Consider the following 21004-nt stretch of genomic DNA (forward strand, 5'->3'; position numbering starts at 1 on the left):
GGCATCCTGTAATGTTAATCTCTGTCTGTTTTTAAGATGTATAAAGCCAAATTCTGCGTGTGCCTGTCTGTATGAAATAAACATACTGGAAGGAAAGACCAAAGTGACTGACTGGAACCTTGAGAGATTTAAAATTGCAGCCTTTACATTATGAACTAATTTAAACTATATCAAAACTGAAGAAGCTTTGAAATCTCTGCCTGGATCATAGTTACAACAGTGTCAGTTCTGTGTCTTTCATGGGTCTCATTCTCTGATATCTCTGCTGTTCATGTTATTTTCTCCTTCCGTCCCCATGACTACAGTGTGTTCCCCTTCCAAAGCTATCTCCTCTAACCTCCTTTGCAGCAGGAATGTGCTCCAACACCCTACAGTACAAGTTGGGTCTGGGACATTTCCCCACTATGTGAGAGAATTTTTCCACTCTTGCAGAAGTGCTGCCCATCTTGCTTCAATGACAAGAACAAACCAAGGAGAAAGGCAAACATCCTCGTCATTCACTTTAATGGGCTTTCAATAAATGACGAGGTTAACCCTCTATAATCTGATTAGCGTATCCATTTACTTTTGCTGGCATGTTCTCTGAAGCAGCAGAGGGGTGCTATGCTGCCCAAGTTTTGTGTCAGAGGAGACAAGACACATGGAAATGTTGCACTTTGTGTAATGGTGCAAGCTTTGCCTCTCAGAATGCATCTCACCCCACCTAAAATTGTCAAAAGTATCCACTAATTTTGTGTACTTAGGGCCTGATTAATTTTTAAGAGTGCTTTGACTTTTTTTATAGCACTTCATATGTTCAAAGCACAGCTCCAAGTCTGCTGCAGTTGTGAGCCTTTGGCACTTCTGCAAGTTTAGCCCCAAATGTCTCACCTTGGGCACCCAGAAAAGGAAGAACACACAACTGTGAAAATTTTGCCTCAAGTGTTTTGCTCAGTGTCACATAAGAACTCTGTGGTAGAGGCAGGGATAGAATCCAGTTCTCCAGGACAGCAATCAATTGCTTTAACCGTGACACCATTACTTCTCTTCCAGCAGTCCAATCCAAAGCATGTGTGAACTGAGATTTTTTGCAGGCTTATAACATGGGCAAATTTTCACCGGGATGGAAAAAGGCCCTCCCTGATACTTGGGCAGCCCCCTGCTAAATTTCAAAATTCTTTCTCCAGAGCAAGGGGACACTAGAGCTTCTTAGCTAAATGGCTATAAGATTTTTTTAACATGGACAAAACAATGTATTTTTCTTTTACCTCATTCTTGGAAACAGTTGAACCATTTTAGCTCAAACTACAAAAATATTAAGCCTGAAGCAGACACCTGACATGGAAAATTTTGACCCAAACAGTTAGTTTGGCAAAGTTATGCACAGCTGAAAACAGGGCCTTATAATAAAGTTAGACAACCTTAACTAACCAGCTCCACCTATAATAGAGCAATCCTTTCCTGCCTTCCTCCATATCCAACATTCTCAGAGTGGCTTTTGCAGGGAAGAGGAAGAGAAGGAGGGCTACAGAAAAAGTCCAGGAACAGTGTTGTCTGTGATATTTCTCTGCCATCTCAGTTCTTGTTAATTCAAAGTGATAAACTGTCTGTGTGGATGCCTATAGCAATGCTTTGTTCCATGGGTCTCTCTATGCAATCAACATTCAGGAAACTACTAATGGGATGAAGCAAAATGTAGAAAATAAATGAACTGTAATCAATGATAACATCACTTCTATCGGCCAACACACTGAAAAGTAAGTAACAAGAAATTAATTCAGAAGCAGGAAGGATGCTGTCCTACTAGGGAGTTAAGGAAGAAATTAAAGAGGATAAGGTCATTGCAGAGAAGCTAAATGATTACTTTGAATCTTTTTTCAGTATGACACATTTTCAGAGTTAATAAAAGTTGTGAATAATCTGCATTTCTGAAAATCAGGCCAATTATTTAGATGCCTACAGTAAATATGGATTTAAGTACCTAACATTAGACACCCTCATTTGCAAATGTTGTTCTTAATCTCTCTGTCCATCAATTTCCCTTTCTGTAAAAAGGACTAAATAATTCTTTTCTACCTCACAGTGGATGTGCAAGAATTAGTTAATACATGTTGAAGGTTTTCAAGATGAAGAGCATTATACAAATTCTTTTGATCACTTTCATAACAAGCTCTTTATGGGAAGTTTCAGATACAGTTATTGTACTTGAAAACGACAAAATTTGCATAATAAGAATTTCCCTACCCTTTGCCTCTCAGAGCTTTTCACCTACAAATCAATTCAAGCAGAAGGGGATTATAACTTGCATTTCCCAAATCACATTGCTGAGGACAGGAGCGTTGCCAGGAAATATGGGAGGTTATAAGCCATGATAATTTTTTTATCTTTAAAGCAGCTGGGTTTTTTCCAGCCCCAGTGTTTCTGAACTCATAAGAACCAGTAAAACATTCATAGTCCCCTCAGATTAATCTTGATTGAACACAGCTTCTTTTTTTACAGGCTTTGATTAGGTTTTGATTTTTCAAAATTTCTTGCACCGCTTTTAGCAAAGTGTAAGAGTAATAAAAGTTGATGGCAGAGTGTTTCATTTTACAGAAACACATTATCAGTACTGTTTCAATTTTGTAAGTTTAGTTCATAGAACAGTATTTATTCTTTGACTTTTAATAAGCTGACAGTTAAGCTGTATACTTTGCATTCTCCAGCTTTAATTTGGCCTATCAACATTGGGGGCTTTTATGGTTTTTTTTTCCAAAGTCTCCTCCTGTCTAGTTCTTGTGCTCACCATCCTTTTGCAGATCATATACTTGGCTGCTGAGGATTGCCTGTCAGGTTGTGAATGAGCAGGATATCAACTGATGATTTATGATTATATGAATCTATCGAGAAGGTTTTATAAAATAAGCCATGAGAGCAATGACATTAGATTCCCCCAGTGTTGATATAGTACTTTGGTAATCTAGCTATCCAGCTGTTTTATTATTTTTGTAGTACTTTTGTAATACAATGCTATCTACACTGTAAGCTCTTTGGGGACAGGGACTGCCTATTCACTAGGTATAATCCTTTGTTATTTTTCATAGTACTATGATCACTACTTAACCCCTGATCCTGCAATTTATTGCAGATAGGCAAACTTCTATATCTGTGTGGATCCCCATGGAGGTGAGGGGGGGATCTGAGCAGGTGCTGCAGTCTGCCATCATGCTATGAATTGTAGACTTGGGGGCTTAAATTGTAAACTGTTACATAGACTGTAAGCTCTTTGGAGCAGGGACTGTCCTTTCATTCTGTATGTATACAGTACTAGCACAATAGGACCTCTAGGTGCTGCCATAATACTAAATAATGCACAGGCAAGACTTAAAGTGCACATAATGTAAAGAAAATCCTAATTGCTAAAAATTCCATGCTGCTATTGCTGTGATGAGGCTCCATGCTGACACTGAGTAGTGCAATTATCAGTGCTAATGAGGAGCGTTAATTATCACACTTTCAGACAGAAGTGCTGGGGCTTTTCAAGCTTACTCTAGTATGTATTTACATGTTTTTTGCAGACAAATGCTATAAACTGTTTCCCTATATTGTGACACACTGTGAAGAAGAGTCAAAGAGATATCACTTTTCCATCACAAAAGTTGGAGCACTACACAAAATATGTACTACGCCTAAGATTCTGAACTCCCTACCCAGGCAAAACTTCCACTGAGGGGGTTGCCAAAGAAAAGCTTTAGGACTGAGCTCTGAGGAAGTAAACCATGCTGGGAGATTCCATAGTAAACAGTTTTGTCCTTCAGCAAGGGTTGTTTTATTTGTTTGTTTTCTAACATGACCTGGTTAGGGTTGCCAACCCTCCAGGATTGTCCTGGAGTCTCCAGGAATTAAAGATTCAGTCATATGATGAAATCGCCAGGAATTTGTCCAACCAAAGTTGACAGCTGTACATCTTGAAGTGAAGGCATGAAAATTAACCCCATCATTCCCAGATGCGCCATGGAGGCAAATGCTCCCCTCAGATACACATTGGTGCAATTCCATTTATCATTTATTGATGTCATTATTAGCAGAGTATGGAATAATCTGCGTAGTTAAGTGTGCAAAAGTGTTTATATTGTAAAAGGTCATTTTGGATATTTATGACTTTTTCAGTCTTTCTGCTGTGAAATAAATTTGGTAGGTTTAGTGTTAGTTGGGGAGAAATGTTTTGAAAAATGTGTGCCAAAACGGCTCAGTGGTTCTCAAGAATGAAATGAGAGAGGGAAAACTACACTTTTGCTGTTGTTGGAGAAAGGAAAAAAAAGAGAGACAGAACTGACTTTTGTAAACAGCTTTAGTACATCTGTGATAGATGGGAGAAATGGAAATTGGTGGGGAGATCGTCACAGATCTGCCTTGTGGTGCTCTGGAGACAGTTGTGACTGGTCAAAGTTATGAGCGTTTGAACATGTATTTAGCCTGTGCACACTGAATTTTGTAATGCAGTCTCTCAGTGGTTGCCAATGGTCAATAGGTTCAGCTCGTATGCATAACTTAGGAAAATTTGTAGGCAGTGCTGCATCTTTCTCTACAATTAGTGAATAAGTACTGTGGGTCATGGGGCATATAGAAGATTGTGGGACTCCAAAGGATTTCTGTCATCTTCTGTATGGTATAGAAAGTTGTGTGTGGAAAGAGGCAAAGGCTTCTGGTTCATTGCTTGCTTGCTTATTTAGTGCCTGTCCAGAGCATTCCACTGCAGTCTAGCAAACATGAACGTTCCTCCAGATGAACAGGTAGGAATTTATTTTATGCTAATTTATTTAGTTTCTTCATTTTTCATTTGAAAAAAACCCACATTTTTGAAAATTCCATTAAAACACACTTGAAATATGCTAAGGTTTTAAAGTTAAGCACTCATCAAGGAGGAAAGAATAAAGTTAAGAGTGGCCGTGGAACGTTACTTGTGCCCTCAATGCATTATAATCTAGTCTTTTATTACCTGATCATATAGAATTTTTCTTCAAGAACCTGTCTCATTCAGTGCATATGTTGGACAAAGAATGAGGCAGAACTGTATGGCAAACTGATCTGCAATTGTTGTTGTATGGTATGTAATGAAGGAAGTAGGGGTACATTGCACCACTGTCTCATTCACTCCTGAAGTGGCAAATTTCAGTCCTCCATTCTTAATGCTGCAGCTGGGTAGTTTGAGGTCTCATACTTCCAATCACTGCAGAGGCTGGGCATTGAGCCGCCGTACACGGCTGCTACTCTGAAACCCATCACTGATGCTTAGCGGATTGCCCCAGACCATTATTCAGGTTTTTGAGTAACTCAGAAAAAGAAAAACTGAACCTTTTAAAAGCCTGTCTCCTGCTCTGTCTCCATTTCTGCATTTCCTTTAAAGCTTCAGAACTAATTTGAGCCTCTGGGTTCTTTGTTCTTCAGAGAATTAATTTTCTATTCTCTCCAATTGTATTTGTATTTCCTACAAATAAAGTAGTTTTCCTCTCCCTAGGGACCCAGGCCTAGAAATATATGCAGTGGCATACACAGGTGTGGTGGGATTTTGAAAATGTACTCTGACAGGTTAGGAATACACCCAGTCCACTGATTAGTAAACAAACCCCTCAAGTTTTCTGCTATATGCAGTGAGTCATTGGGGTTTTTAGGTACTGCTAGGGGCGGTTACTTATTTGTGCTTGTTCCTTTTTCCATTCCAGTGCAGGGAGAGGGAGATAGGTGAATCCCATCATGGCTTCATTTAGCTCCCTCCAAATGGCCCTCCCAAAATAGGACTGACTCTTCTACAAGAGGAGGATCGGGCTAGGTAGGGTAGAAAAGGTGCTAAGTATAGCTGTGGTGATTCAGTTCCTTAAATGCATCCCAGCTGGGGCCATGCCACTTAAACATTCCTTTGTATTTTATCTTTTCATGGCTGGCTTGCTATTTGTCATGCTGACAGGCACTGGCCTTCTGGAAACACTAGGTACCTTTATGAGACCGCTAAGGCCAAAAGTAAAGGAGGAAATGGCAGGAAATATAAAGTTATTATTCTGTCTCTAAACCAGATTTGTAGATGAATGGATATAGTTATACTTTATGTTCAGATAGATTCAGTCTTAGTGTTGTTATGTAACTTCACCTACAGCTGCTTCAAATAACAGCCTAAAGCAATAGTGTCCTTCTATATAAGGGGGAAATAGATGTCCCCAGACTGTTAACTATCCTTGAAGTGGGTATATTGTCACAGAGGAATGTATGTGTATAGATTATAGTGGGGGGAATGGTAGAAACTCCTTCATTTTGAGTCACCGACACTTTCCATTATAAAAACATTTCCAATTATTTTTAAAAATATCTTTAATGCCTCCGCAGTTTGTAGTAGGAACTTGAAACTTGGCAGGATCAAGTAGCCCAGCCAAAGTATTCTATTAAATTGCAGGTTTTAGAGTAGTTAGTTAGTCTGTATCTGCAAAAAGAAAAGGAGTACTTTTGGCACCTTAGAGACTAACATATTTATTTGAGCATAAGCTTTCGTAAGCTACAGCTCACTTCATCAGATGCATGCAGTGGAAAATACAATGGGGAGATTTTATATACACAGAGAACATGAAACCATGGGTGTTACCATACACACTGTAACAAGAGTGATCAGGTAAGGTGAGCTATTAGGAAAGCAGGGAAGAAAAGGAGAATATGGACCGTAGAAAACAGCTAGAAGAGACCTTCTTTGGTAAAGTGAATTGTTTGAGAACTTTTAGCATGGTCCCTAGGAGACCATGAGATTCTGAGAGGAATTTAGTTATGGATGAATGGCTTTAAAAGAATTTGTATCATGGACATGAAGAAGAGGGGATTTGTTAAATAGAACTTGTTCCCCCTACCCTGACTTTTATAGATAAATGCAAACTTGATAATTTGAGAGATGGATTAACTAGTATTTTGTAGATGGCTGAGATTGGGCTGTAGTGGTACAGCCTATGGCAGAGGTAGATCTGAAGCCAAGGTAAGCCTATAAGTTGAAAGTGGCTTTGGGGGTGAAGTGTTTTCATTGTGATTGAATAATAATTAGTGACATGGATATTAAAGTGACAGTAATTAACAGGGGAAAGAAAGGCTTGTTGTTGTCCTGAGGTTGAATAATTGGTCTTGGCAGATAAATAATGGTTCAGCAAACTCAGCAGAAAGATAATCTGCCTGCCTCAGGAAAGCTGGAGAATGGCCATAAAACCCTCCAATCTCTTGGCAACATTCAGAAATGACACTCTTTTTTTTTTTTAAACCAACCCAGATTAAGATCCATGATTTCAAGTGATGGTTTTGGATTTATTTTTGGGCTATGCTTTCAGATCCTTCATATACTGTGTGGTATCAGAGGGCTGACAAAATAACAATATATTCTTGCGTGGCTGCTCACCATTCCGTCAGTAAAGTTGAAATAGAAGTTTTCGGTTTAACAGAAGCTGTAAACCAGTAATTTATAAGAATCACAATAAAATGGCAAAAAAATTAAACAGCACAAGTAAACTTTCCACACTATTATAATTTTTCAGGGTGGATCAATGAAAATGGGGTTGAGAAAAAAGAATAAGAGTTTCAAAATGATCCCTTTTTGGAAGTTTTTCATGGGATTGTCATACCTTTTAGCAGACAAAACAAACTCTGGGATCTGTGCTTGCTTCCACATGCTGCTCCTTATGAGCTGATCAATACAATATTGATTATGTATTGGGGGGGGGTTCATTTGTGTCATGATTTTTAACTTTCTCCATAATTAAAAAATGCATTAAGCCGAACATACTGTCTTTAGCAGTGGCAATGTAACATGTCTAATCAGGGCAAAAATGGAGTCAGAGGGAAAATGAGTCCTGTAGCCAATACCCCCATATTGGCTGCTGATATAGGAACTGAGTGAATGGACTGTGGAGTAATATACAGCAGGAACCAATTATTATTTCCTCTCCATCTAGAATTTTAAATTAGAGATGGGCCTGAACCGAACCTTATATCTAAACACCTCTGAACTTTGGGGAAGTTTAAAAGCAGAGCCAATCTTTATCGCTCATACTAATCTCTATTTAAAATCTCAACTTCTGTACAGAAATCTCCAACCTAGTTTAGATCAGTTCATCAACACAATTCTGTTTTTAAACCTTTTCTCACATATTCCAGCTCTCTTTGTTTTTTCACACTTGTTTTGGCTAAGTCTGGTTTAAGTGGGTGCAGTGTCATCCAAGTCAGACTGGCACTTTCATACATCAACCCTGAGTTTGCCCTTCAATCTCCAAAGTACTGACTAATCTCCCTGTCCTTATCTTTCATTCTTCTGGCATATTAGAATGTTGTGAATCATTTCTGTGATCCTTAATCTGACCTCACAAGATGTGGTCCATGCAAGGGATAATTCCTCTGGTTTGGTTGAGGCAGAGTGAACCCTACGGTAATTAGTTGTTGTGGGTATAGCACTCTGAGTGCATAGAGCACGGTATAATGCCACGGTATTATTGTGAGCACTGAAAACCTGCACATGGGTGTAAACCTTTCTAGTTAAACTGAATGTGCGTTGAAGAAGTCTTGCCGTTGTGTCGATATCCAGAGTGATGTGGAATCAGTGCATTGTATTGGAAGGGGGGATTTCCCAAGTTTGGCTCCAGTATGGACTTGCTAAATTGCCACTGACTTGCTGTGTGACTTTGGACAACTCACACTGGTTGTGTTTTACAAAGCTGGCGAGGGGATTTGGATGCCTGTTCGAGACATGGCCTACATCATGGTTAGCAGCTCAGTACATGGTTTAAAGAAGGTGGCAACATTTTGTATCCCATCATGTAACATTTTACTGATCAGTAATAGGATCTGCCTGTGAACAGTGACACATTTTCTGCTCCCATGTGTTTCATGCAGGCAGCAGAGTGGCCATGTGCATGTAGGGAATCAATTCTAAAGGTCTTACACCTCTTACAAGAGAACTGCATTTGTTGTACCTGACTAGAGCTGAAAAGCCCAGACCCAGTCTCTCCTCCCTAGTCTCCACAAACCTCCAGTGATATCACTAGCAAACAACACATTCAAAGAGAACTCCCCCCACCCTGCCCCTCCCGGCACACACTGTCTCACTTCTTTCCCCAAGACATGAGCTTAGTTCACATCAGTCACATATGTCATTTCCCCACTCCCTGGTCTTTGACTAGCTGCTCTGTTCTACTGCTCTAGCCTAGGAATCACCTCTGACAGTTATGGGTGAAAGTGTTAGCAATGAGCAATGAGGTCTTTTCTTTCTTTGAGATATAACAGCGGCTTTCACAAGCCTAACTCCTTGTGTGGAGAGTAGATTCTGTGGCATTCACATGCTGTGTAATTTAAACTAAATCAAGATGTCCATCATATGAGACACCTGTGCAGGTTTATAACTCTAAATAAATAAATGTGTAATAGTGTCACACAGGTAAAGAGATTCTTCAAGCCTGCAGTGGGAATAGGAAAGGAAATGCCATTGACTTGAATTTCTGTTTCTTTTCTTCTTGTTTAAACATGGTGTGTCTCCACAAACATTTGCGGTCTTACATGTGTAGTGCATTTCTGTCTTTGCAGGTACTGACATTGTGCAGTGGCTCATGAAGAACCTCAGCATTGAGGACCCAGGTAATATGACTGTTGAAACTGAACAACCTACCAGTAGTGTGTGTGTGTAGCATTAGATACTAGTTACCTGTCTGCCACTGAGTCTTGTGCTGATAAAGCAATGAGGTTGTAATCATCAGGAGAGAAGTGGGAAGGAAAGGGATATGAATCATATTTACGGTCCCTCAGCAGATCAATGAATTGTAGAACCTTGTCTGGCTAACTCTAGAATCCTGTACAATGCTTTCAAGCCATTTGTTAGCCATTTACCTAGGTGAGAAGGCCTGTTTTGTTCTAAGACTGGGGCCCTGACGGTACACCTAAGGGCAGATCCTCAACATGTGTAAACTTGCGTAACTCTGAAGTCAATGAAATGTTGACAGTTTACATCCGCTGGGGAGCTATCCCCGATGTGCAGCCTCCATGAGAGGGAACTGAAGTTGCCGCATGTGCTGCCAAAAGTTGCAAAACAGCATCCCTCTGCCTCAGTGCATTTCCCTCCAAGTAAAGCCCTTTGCTCCCTTTCTATAATTTGTTGCCATATTAATAAAGATGCTGTTAGCAGTATAGCATCTGTTTGTATAATATAGAGAAATGATGGGATTCACTGTTGGAATGGGTTTCTCGTTAATGGCAATGTACAATGGGCTTTGAATTGAATTTCACAATGTAGAGAAGTGTGACACCCTGTAATGGGGACATTAAAGTCATCAGGTTAACATTTTCAGTAGAGTTGTACCAATACTGTAAAGTTGGTTTTCACTTCTGTAAAATTCTATTGGGGAACTGAGGGGTACACCAAATCTGACTGTGAGCCACCATCAGATCTGCTGAAAGCAATGGATTCTCCAGTGCAGCAGTTCTGAAAAGCTAGTAACCTGAGGACCCCCATTTTGATTTAAAATTTTGCTGTGGACCCCCAAGACCCCTTCTCAGCCCCAGGCCCCACCCCCACTTCACCCCTAACCCCAGGCCCCACCCCCCCTACCTTTTCCTACCCCTGCTCCACCCCTGCCCCTCCTCTTTCCTGCCTCTTTCTGCCCCCTCCCTCTCCTGCCCCCATCTCCGCTCCTGTCCCTCCCTCCCAGTGCCTCCTGCACGCCGGGGGAACAGCTGTATGGAAGAGGCACTGGGGGTGCAGGGAGGAGTTGATCAGCAGGGCCCATGGACCCCCTGGAGTACCCTTGCAGATCCCATTTTGAGAAACGCTGCCCTAGTGTACATCTGTCTGACAGATTTCTACTTTTTCTTTCTTTCCCTCTCACAGTAGAAGCAATACATATGGGAAGTCTTATAGCAGCACAGGGCTATATCTTTCCAATCTCAGACCATGTTCTTACCCTGAAAGATGATGGGACCTTCTATCGTTTTCAGGTAGGTGAGCCCTCTGCTTCCTACATTGTTGCTTCTATATTTACTGTCCCTCCACACTGAAATGTTTACCTGTACACTGAGTGCTGTTGAAGTTCATACAACACAAAGATCCCTATGCTTATTGAGGTCATTTGGACACAGCCATGAAGTATCAGTGAAATCCCTTTAAGAAAGTTTGTTCTACAGTCCCAAAGTCTGTAAATCTGATGCCTCTGAATCAAAACCCCAAACCTTGAAGTAAGTCATCTTCAGAATCTGAACCTGGCCCTGAATTTGGTTGCTAGTTTTCTTTATGTAATGGGCTGGAGCAACCCCCAGATCTGAACACATGCAAACACTGAAGTGTTAGAAGTCTGCATCCAGATTTTGCGTCTCAGTTCCATGCTCAGTTTTATATTAGGTCAGTTGGATCATCTTTCTATTAAAGCATAGGTCTGGAAGTCAGGAGATCAGGGTTCCATTTCTGGCTCTGCCACAGAGTCTCTGTGACCTTGGGGAAAAAATCACTTAAATGCTCCATGTCTCAGTTTCCCCATGTTGACTCTGTTCCTAGATGTGTCATGTTTAACTGCAGGACCTAGTTTTTTTTATACATTCTTCCTGAAATCTGCTAATCCAAGCCTTCCCTGTTAATTCACTGATTGGGCTCCAGAAGCTCCTTTTCTATAACAGATTGTCTATTATTGAAAATGACCAGGAAAGAACAAAGCTGGAGCTCGTTGTGTAACGTTTCAAATTGAATTTGTTTCCACCTTTCGTATGGTCCATAGTAACACTAATAATACCTGAATACCTAGCTTTTCTATAGCTCTTTTCATCCTTAGAGTTCAAATCACTTTGCAAACATTTTTTGATTATCCCCATTTTACAGAAGGGAAGCTGAGGCTAAGGGAGGTGAAGTGACTTGCCCTAGGTCAGCCCGCAGGCCCACATCAGAGCTGGGAACAGGTTCCAGGGCTCTTTCCACTAGGCCACTTATCTTTCTGTCCTCTCTCTTCTGCCTTCTCCATCATCTAACTCCTCCCTTCCTCCTGTGTTGCCCTTTGTTTAGCTTTTATTGAAAAGGCTTTTATCTCTGCCTCTGCTGCTGCCACCACTAGCTCCCGCTGCCTTACTGCTGCGTGTTGTTTTCACTTAAGAAGCAGAAGTGTAGGTTAATTACCAAATAGTCATTAACTCACCTCTACAGTTGTACTTTCCCACTGGGCCTCATTAAAAGACCTGTCAAGAAAGGATCATTAACAGGATGTCCTCTCCAGCTGTCAAAAACTCCTATCCACCCTGTCAGCCAGGGTCCAACATCAGTGTCATGTTTAACTCCCTTTCCCCATTTTCATCCCACATATGCACTGTCACCAGATCATGTTGCTTTTTCCATACAGTGTCTTTTGCTCTAGAACAGTGGTCACCAACCGGTAGATCGCGATCAACTGGTCAGTCCTGGAGCCTCTGCCTGCCGATCGCGCTCTCCAGCCACTAAAAGTCTGGCAATGCAGCAGGGCTAAGGCAGGCTCCCTGCCTGCCCTGGCCATGCGCTACTCCTGGAAGCAGCCAGCACGACCCTGAGATCCTGGAGGGGGTGCAGGGGTCTCTGTGCTGCTCCTGCCTGCAAGCACCATCCCCACAGCTCCCATTTGCTGTGAATGGGGAACTATGGCCAGTGGGAGCTGCGGGAGCGGTGCCTACAGAGAGGGGCAGCATGTGGAGCAATGTGCTCACCCCCCAGGGGCTGCAGGGTCGTGCTGGCCACTTCTGGGAGCAGCTTGTGGCCAGGGCAGGCAGGGAGCCTGCCTTAGCCTTCCTGCGCTGCCGACCAGGAGCAGCCCAAGGTAAGTGCCACCCAGGAGCCCGCACCTCTCCCAAACCCAAACCCCCAGCCCTGAGCCCCCTCCCAGAGCCAGCACCCCATGTCCCCTCCTGCACCCCGAACCCTCTCCCACACCCCAACCCCCAGCCCTGAGCCTCCTCCCAGAGTCAGCACCCCATACTCCCTCCAGCCCTGAGCCCCCTCCTGGAGCCAGCACCCCGTATCCTCTCCTGCACCCCAACACTCTGCCCCAGCCCAGAGCCCCCTGCTGCACCCAAACTCCCTCCCACAGTTTGCACCCATCACCCACTCCTTCATCCCAACCCGCTGCCCCAGGCTCAGCCCAGAGCCCCCTCCCACACTCCAAACCCCTCGGCCCCAGCCCTAGGCCCACACCCGTTCCCGCACCCAAACCCACTGCCCCAGCCTGGTGAAAGTGAGTGAGAGTGGGGGAGAGTGAGCAACGGAGGGAGGGTGGATGGAGTGAGTGAGGTGGGGCCTTGGGGAAGAAGCGGGGCCCCAGGGAAGGGGTGGGGTAGATCCTGGGTTGCACTAAAATTCAAAAAGTGATCTCGTGCATAAAAAGTTTGGAGACCACTGCTCTAGAACCTTGTCTACCCGTTGGTCATCTCTCAGTGCCCTGCCACATATTTTGACTCAGCCATTCTACACAAAAATATTCTGCTAGAATCACCTTCCTACTCCACTAATCTGAATATATCAGCCTCTTGTCTTCGCATGGAATGTGTTAGGGTAGGTGTGACCGGAGGGCTAGAGGAGCCGCACTGAGGTTACTCAATTAGGGTGAACTGCAGAGAATGGGGTAGACAATCCCCAAAGCTGATGGATATTCCAATACTTAGATTTACCAAGCCAGCACAAAACAGCTTCTATAATAGCTTCTTGGTAACCAGTAAGGTAACAACACAGTTCCCTTAAAGCAACCCAGCCTCAGGCCTCCACCCAAGTCAACTATGATGAGGATTACTGAAAATCTTATTCATTGTATAAGAAAGTTTTACCAATCCCAAGGGATCGGACCCATTATCTCCCAGGTTAATGAATATTTCAGATCTTACCCTAATACATGCTTACAGCCAATTCTTATGAACTAAACTAAAAATTATCAAAAAAGAAAAGAGAGACAGAATGTTGGTTAAAAGATCAGTATAGATATAGACATGAGTACAGTTCTGAGATCAAATTCATAGTAGAGATGGTGAGCTTTGTAATTGCAAAGAGTTCTTTCAGAATTAGTCCGTAGGTTATAGTCCAGTGGAGATCTCAGTCTTAGGACTTAAGCTTCCCCTGCATGAAGCATCAAGCAGATCTGAGATAAAAAGGATCAGGACCCAATACATTTTTATACAATTCCAGGCCTTCTTTTGACAGCTCGGAGTCCTTAGGCAAACAATAGGCAATCAGGGAGACTTTGAAGTAGACCTATTTCCTAAGGATCACCAGTAATTAGCTACATGGATTAACATATGGCAATTGCCTGTTCTTCCACCATTCGCAGGTGATTTGCTATACATTTCAAAGAGAGATGAATACAGTGATATTGCTATGTTTACAGTTCATTTAAATGTTAAGATGTCCTTTTGATCTCTGAATTAACAGAATACGGCATAGACAGGGACTGTTTGACTACATTGTTAACCTCTAACAAGATATGAGTGCACAACTACAATTAGTATCACCGCTAATTTCTAACAATATAGGTTTGCATTTCAAAGTTCTAGCCTTTCTACCATGGAATGGCCCTAATTACCATTCACATACTTTTCTAACATGTCTCTAAAGGTTGGATCTGGGTCATTTATTCTGCACGATGTTTAACCTTTTCTGGCAATGCATCATACTTTGTATAAGATTCATTGTAATTATATAACAGTGGTAGCAACAATGATTTGCATGGTCATATTTTAATCAGATAATGTCACAGTAGGATTTGGACTAAATATTTTTGACACTTCCATGTGCTCATGAACAGTTCCTTTCACTGCTCCTTGGCACAAAGATCTGTCTTCTTACATGCATGCAAAGGGCTATGCCCACCTTTGGCACTTATAATAATAGTGCACTGTAACTCTCGTAGCTACAGAGGAGTTGCTCTTTCATTCACATTAAAACTGCAGTGTAACTATCATGTAGTTTGGACTTTTGGCTGTCAGGGGTTTCATAATATTTATAATTATCAGGTGCATTAAGGTTTGTTGTTGCTTAAATTAAATTGTTAAAATATGATGTGCTGTTTTTCAGGCCCCATACTTTTGGCCTTCAAACTGCTGGGAACCAGAAAATACAGACTATGGTGAGAATAAAATATTCTAGTTTTTAGAAGTTCCTGTTGAAAGTGTCAGAAGTAACACTATTGCCCTGTAGAAATTATTTATTAGTGGTCTACAACATTTCATGCTCTGAATTTCCTCTTCAACTCCAGATAAGGGCCGTATCACATGCCATCCTTACATTCGGTGAAATCCCAGCTCCATTGAATGCAATGGGAATTTGCCATTGACTTCAGTGGAGCCAGGATTTCACCCATCAAGTAGCACCTTTCTTCTCAAATAGTCCTATTGATTTTAACAGGACTACTTGGGGTGTTAGATGATAGTCAATGTGAAGGTATAAGTATCTCCCTCGTAAAATTAGTAGGATCTAGTAGCATAAAGATTGCTTCTGTGGTGGAATACTCTCTGATCTGTAGCTGAATTTGAACTGTTAGTCAATAAGCATTAATCCTGTTTAGGCACTGAACTGGCTGCTCAATAAACAGTTATCTAACCAACAATAACATATCATTAGCGGTGTCAAACAAAAATTAAGCTTTTCTGATACATGGCATTAAAAACATGAAAAGGGGAAGTATGTTTAAATTACCAGATGATAACTGCTGACAGAAGAATAACAACATTGGTTTATGAGCTAATAAACCACAGTACACTATATTAAACGTCTGAGTGGCTGAGGATAGGAATAATGCATAAAGAAAATACAGCAGTGTTGTTGTCTTTAGCTGTCTCTGTGCATTGTAGTTCTACAAGAGAAAGCAATACAGTTCTCATATCTATACGATAAAATCAGTTATTCCATCCCACTGTGGCATTGGCAGAGGAAGTGAATACATCTGTGTTCTCATAAAACAAAGGCTTCTGGAACTGTTTCTTTAAAAGATCTCTCAGTAACTAAGGCCAATTTATAACAAAAAAAATGTTCTCCCTCCCTCTGGCAACAATCATTCATCATTGTGGATTTTGGAAATAATATTTGGTTGGGTAAACGGGAAGCCCGTAACCATGTGTAGGGCTCATTTGCAATCCCCACATACAGTAATAGTTATTAACATCTTTCTATGTTTGCCTAAGTGTAGGGAATATCTGTGAAAAGCCATGGTAAGAATCACAATAATGTTAATTAGTTACAAAGGCTTTGCTAAATATTTTTATGGTAACCACTGTGTATAATGTATGTGCATGGTTACACTGAAAATACTTTCTGTACATATCATAGTAACAATCTGGAAACAGAGGATTTTTTTCTGTAATATTAAGTAAAAAATTGGATGTAGATGTCAGATTATTGTACTGCAATGCATTGTGTGTAATAGTGCCCCTCAAAGAAGGGCCTTCTATGACCTGCCCCAAGGCTGAAAACATGCTGCAGATGCATTAGCTTTGAGCCCCTTTGGGCTCATTTTCACATATCCAATATCAGCATTTGTTTATCAGTTAGGGCTGTCCATGTGGATTCTTCAGAATCCTGAATAAAGCCCAAACTGGCAGTTTTCAGCTAAACCCAAATAAAACTGAAGCCTTAGTAGCTGTGTATACATTTTTTTACCTACATTTTTGATGCTTCAAAGACATTTATGGGGCTGAAACTGGCCTTCTGATGATAGTTCAGTCCCTGGAATGTGGAAATACACTGAGATGACTAGATCTGGATTTATTTTGACCCTATAAATGGCTTCCAGATTGAACAACTGTTGAAATATATAAATACCAAGAATAGCAATACTCGAATTAATCCGGTCTTGTCACAGTGCCTCTAATACAATATCTGAATCTCCTCTGTAGAGCTACTTGAAAATATTATGTGAATTTTAACAGAAAATAGGGTTTTTAATCAAATGAAGTTTTCTTTTGTGCAAAGTGTCTATTTGCGTCAAAATTTTCATTTTGTCAGAAAATCAGAAATCCATGTTTTTCTAGTGAAAATTTTTATTAAAAAAAGTAATTTCCCTCAGACAAACCCCTATTTTCTGACCAGCTCTGCTTCTATAGGCTGTGGGACAGATTGTATCCAGCCCTGAAAGAGATTAGGAGAGGGTGTAAGATCTGGACTTTTACCACATTCAGATCCAGGTTCACATTTCAAAGACCTCAAAGATTGGAGACGTGGGCCCATGTTATGTAGTTTGGATTTTAATCTGAACTTGACCCAGCTCCTGTGTAGGGTGGGATTCTATGTTCTGTTTTCAGCCCATAATAGAGGTGAGGGGCCAGTTGCAAAGTCCTGATGCTAACTGCCTCAAAATGCAGGATGGTACAGAATACACTGGGCCCATATCAACCCCCAGTATATACACTCACAGCAATTGCTATGGTAACTAGTTGTGGTGTTGGACAAAACAATGATTTTAAATGGGAATAAGCAGATGGAACTGATGAATCTTAAAAGCAATTAATCAGATCCAAAGAGGCGCTCAGCTCCCCTCAGGATTTGGCTCAAATTGCTATTTTCATATCAATAATCTGAATACTTTTTCAATAAAAAAGGGAAAAGAAATGCAGATGATATACAGGGCCATTCCCAAGCACAGTTCTCTCACTCCCTGTGCTCTAGATAGGAGAAGGATGCTCAAAAAAGGGGTGAGGAGGCAACAGGGTAATGGCTCTTGCCCCTTCCACACCAGCTGTGGAGCATGGCCAATGCACTGATGAGAGCATCTTTCACCAGCCCCAGTAGACATTATGCCTTTCTGAGACTTGACTCCCCCTTGGACACCACCCCATACCCAGAGCTTTGTTGATAAAGCCATAGTATAGCCCATAAGATGCAAGCAGAGCTGTGTCTAAATAAAATGGCTTTTTTCATGCTTATTAATTGAGATGTCTCCAGATCTTTAAAGGTTGTATCGTCCCATGAGTCTTGAGACCCCTACTGTGCACAGGAAATGCTAGCTAGGTATCTAGCGCTGTCATTCCTTAGGTCAGGTTTAACTATGTGAATGAACAATACATGCACAACAATGTTTTTGGTTGTTTTTTTTCCATCCTGTAGTAAGTGCCTTTTTCTGAATTGTTTTTGTTATGGCTTTCCCCTTAGCCATCTATCTTTGCAAGCGGACCATGCAGAACAAAGCTAGGCTGGAGCTGGCGGATTATGAAGCCGTAGGTATACTGATGTTACAGTTCATGGGGAGGGAGCAATGCGTTTTTCAAAAACTGAATCTTTCTTTAGCAGGGAGCTCTCTATCTTATTGTCTTATTATTATTTTAGTTTATTTTTTATTTATTTTCAAAAGATTCTATTGGTTAATCCTTGAGAGAATATCAAACTCATAAATGAGGATGTCCATGATACACATTTTAGTGTCTCACCTTTAAGTATCCACAGCATACTCCTTCAGAGATCTGGGGCAAGTTGCACAAAAACTTACACTGGGGCTGCTTTTCTCGATAGCGTTTGTCTTTATAGGAGCCAGTGGGGTGATAAATGTTTAGATATATTACAAGGTTAACATTCTTGGACAATTACATTGCCGCTGAGGCATATCACATATCTGTAGACTCTCAAAGGAATGATTTACAAAAAAGATTAATTTGAGCTACATTTTCCAAATTCCATATACAGGCATTAGCTATGTTTAGTAAAGAGGCCTTGTCAGGCTAACAAGTAAGCATATGAAAATGCCCTCAACCTATGTTACAAGTCATTCGCTTTTTGCATTACTCAGAATGTAGGCAATGAAAGCATTCTAGCCAACTGCACTTTTGATTATTATCAGGCTCTAGTCAATCTAATTTTCAGGTTCTGCTTTACTAGCTCAACAGAGTAGTGGTTAAGTTTCAAATACTTCAGTGGAATGTTGTTTGAAAAACTGTTAGAAATGTTTTTTAAATTTATGAAAACATTTGTATTGGTCTTAGGTTTTGTTTTAAAACAAACAAACAAAACTGATTTCCCCCTCTCACCTTGTTGTTATAAAATCTAAATTTGGGAGCAAATGTGACCTCGCTGTAACCTGTTTAATATATCTAATTCATAGACCAGCCTGTCCCCATCATGCCACAGATGTGCCCTGTACTGACTAGAGATAAAGCAAGAAAGAACCCTTTATTGATTCCTTTTGCACACAAGGGACTATGTATGCTCCATTGGATCCTTCCACACAAGTCTTGTTGATGACAATAGGAATGGTATATAAATACACTGAGGACAAAATATGGCCTTCAGTGACTGCTGCTGCTGAATCCACCTATGGACTGCATTTCCATGTACAGTAGGAAATAACAGTAGACAGAATTGTCTAGCCGCAGTATACTGAGTTAAATTCTGCTCTAACACTAATCTAAATCTCCCACCTCCCATTGGGCCAGAGAGAGAGTCAGCATAACTCCATAGCCTAGCAGGTAATACAAGGTCCTGGGAGACCCAGCCTCCAGTCCCTGCTCCAGTGTCTATGTATGTTATAAAACACGGAAAAAATTCAACAGGAGAGACTGAAAAAGGCCCATCCCAGAGAACCTTATAGCCAAATGGTTAAGGCAGTCTCTTAGGAGGTGGAAGACCTGAGTTCAAGTCCCTGTTCCCAGTCGACAAAGCTGAGATTTCAACCCAGGTCTCTTGTACAAAGGATGAGTGCTTTATCCATTGGGCTCTTGGATATAAAGGTACCACCTGTTCCTCCTGTGTTTTATACAGAGCCTGATCCAATAGAGGTAGGTGTTGAGGATCCCACTGACACTTCAGCACTGAGCAGCTCAGTGGCATCAGAACTTAGGAAGATTTGCACATAGCCGCCAGAAGAAATAAAGGACTTGTCTACATGGGAAGTTGTGTGTAATAAGCTAGAGTGTGACTTTAACGTGCACTAGCTATTCTGCATGAATTCCCCATACGGGCACCCTTACTTTGCACTAACAGTGCCTTTGTGCAGTGTAGCTTATCCATTTTTAAGTTACTAAGCTAAACCTCACAAAGGAACTTGTAGTGTGAAATAAGAGTGTTCCCATGGAGAGTTAGTGCAGAATAGCTAGTGCACGTTAAAGTCACACCCTAACTTACTCCCTACTAACTTCCTAGTCCTCCGGCCCTAGGGGACTTTACTAGCAGAAACATAGGCAGCTAGGGAATGTAGGTCCCTTCATGGGTAGGCAGCAACTGAGCAGTGATTTTGAGGATCTAAATTTTGGACTTAGGCACCTAAAGTGGCAGTTAGGAGCCTAAATTCCTTTGTGGATTTCGGCCACAGATTCCATCCTTGAAATGCATGTAGTACTCTCAGGAACACTACCCTGGAACGTTAGACAAGGTGTGGAATATTAAAATCCACATGCACTGTATATCCTTTTGCTGATGCGCTGCTTCTGCATATCTCCAGTTTCATTATTTAAAAAAATGATAATCACGCAGTCACCTGACTAACTAAATTCTATAAGGATCCGTCATAAAGAAACAAAAGGGCTGTTCAGCACCAGCAGCACCACCCACTCTGGCACTCATGCCATGAAGCTACAGTACTAAGTACTGTTGCATACGAGTGTCTATTGAGAATAGTAATGCTCCGATGGCAAACAATTAGCTCTTGCTTTTCTGTCACTTTCTCATTTCTCACATGATTGGAGATCTGAATTGCAAACTTGCCCTCTTAATAAGAAACAGGAAGATGATAAGGGCATCAACTCTTCCTATCACCATTACACCAAATAAAATCAAAGGAGTGGTAGTGCTGTAAAACTGGTGCAAGTGAGAGGAGAATCAGGTTCATTGAACTGGGGAGGAATCCTCTGCATAGTTATTTTTATAAACTTTTTTGGAGGGTGTGTGCTCAGTGAAGGATTCTTCCATTTTCTCTCCTCATATAAATCCTCCTTAAATCAACCTCACCCCTCAATCTGCAAGAGATGCTTTTTTCTGGTCATGGGCTCTGCATGCAGATTCATAGGATCCCTGTGTTTCTACTGGTAAACCATAGTATGGCCTGGAAGATTAAGTTCAGGTGCCCTTATGTTT

At 41.3% G+C, this 21004-nt stretch overlaps 1 protein-coding gene across 1 annotated transcript in view; it reads left to right on the forward strand.

The window, feature by feature from the left end:
• RGS6 (regulator of G protein signaling 6) overlaps nucleotides 1-21004 on the forward strand; it is a 449956-nt gene that overhangs the window by 352708 nt on the left and 76244 nt on the right. The window contains exons 3-6 of the mRNA XM_077819976.1: nucleotides 9553-9603; nucleotides 10850-10956; nucleotides 15026-15077; nucleotides 18095-18159. Coding sequence (XP_077676102.1) covers nucleotides 9553-9603; nucleotides 10850-10956; nucleotides 15026-15077; nucleotides 18095-18159 — 275 coding nt within the window. The remainder of the gene's footprint in view (nucleotides 1-9552; nucleotides 9604-10849; nucleotides 10957-15025; nucleotides 15078-18094; nucleotides 18160-21004) is intronic.

This window comes from Eretmochelys imbricata, chromosome 6 (assembly GCF_965152235.1).
Source record: "Eretmochelys imbricata isolate rEreImb1 chromosome 6, rEreImb1.hap1, whole genome shotgun sequence".
NCBI classification, from domain to species: Eukaryota; Metazoa; Chordata; order Testudines; family Cheloniidae; genus Eretmochelys; species Eretmochelys imbricata.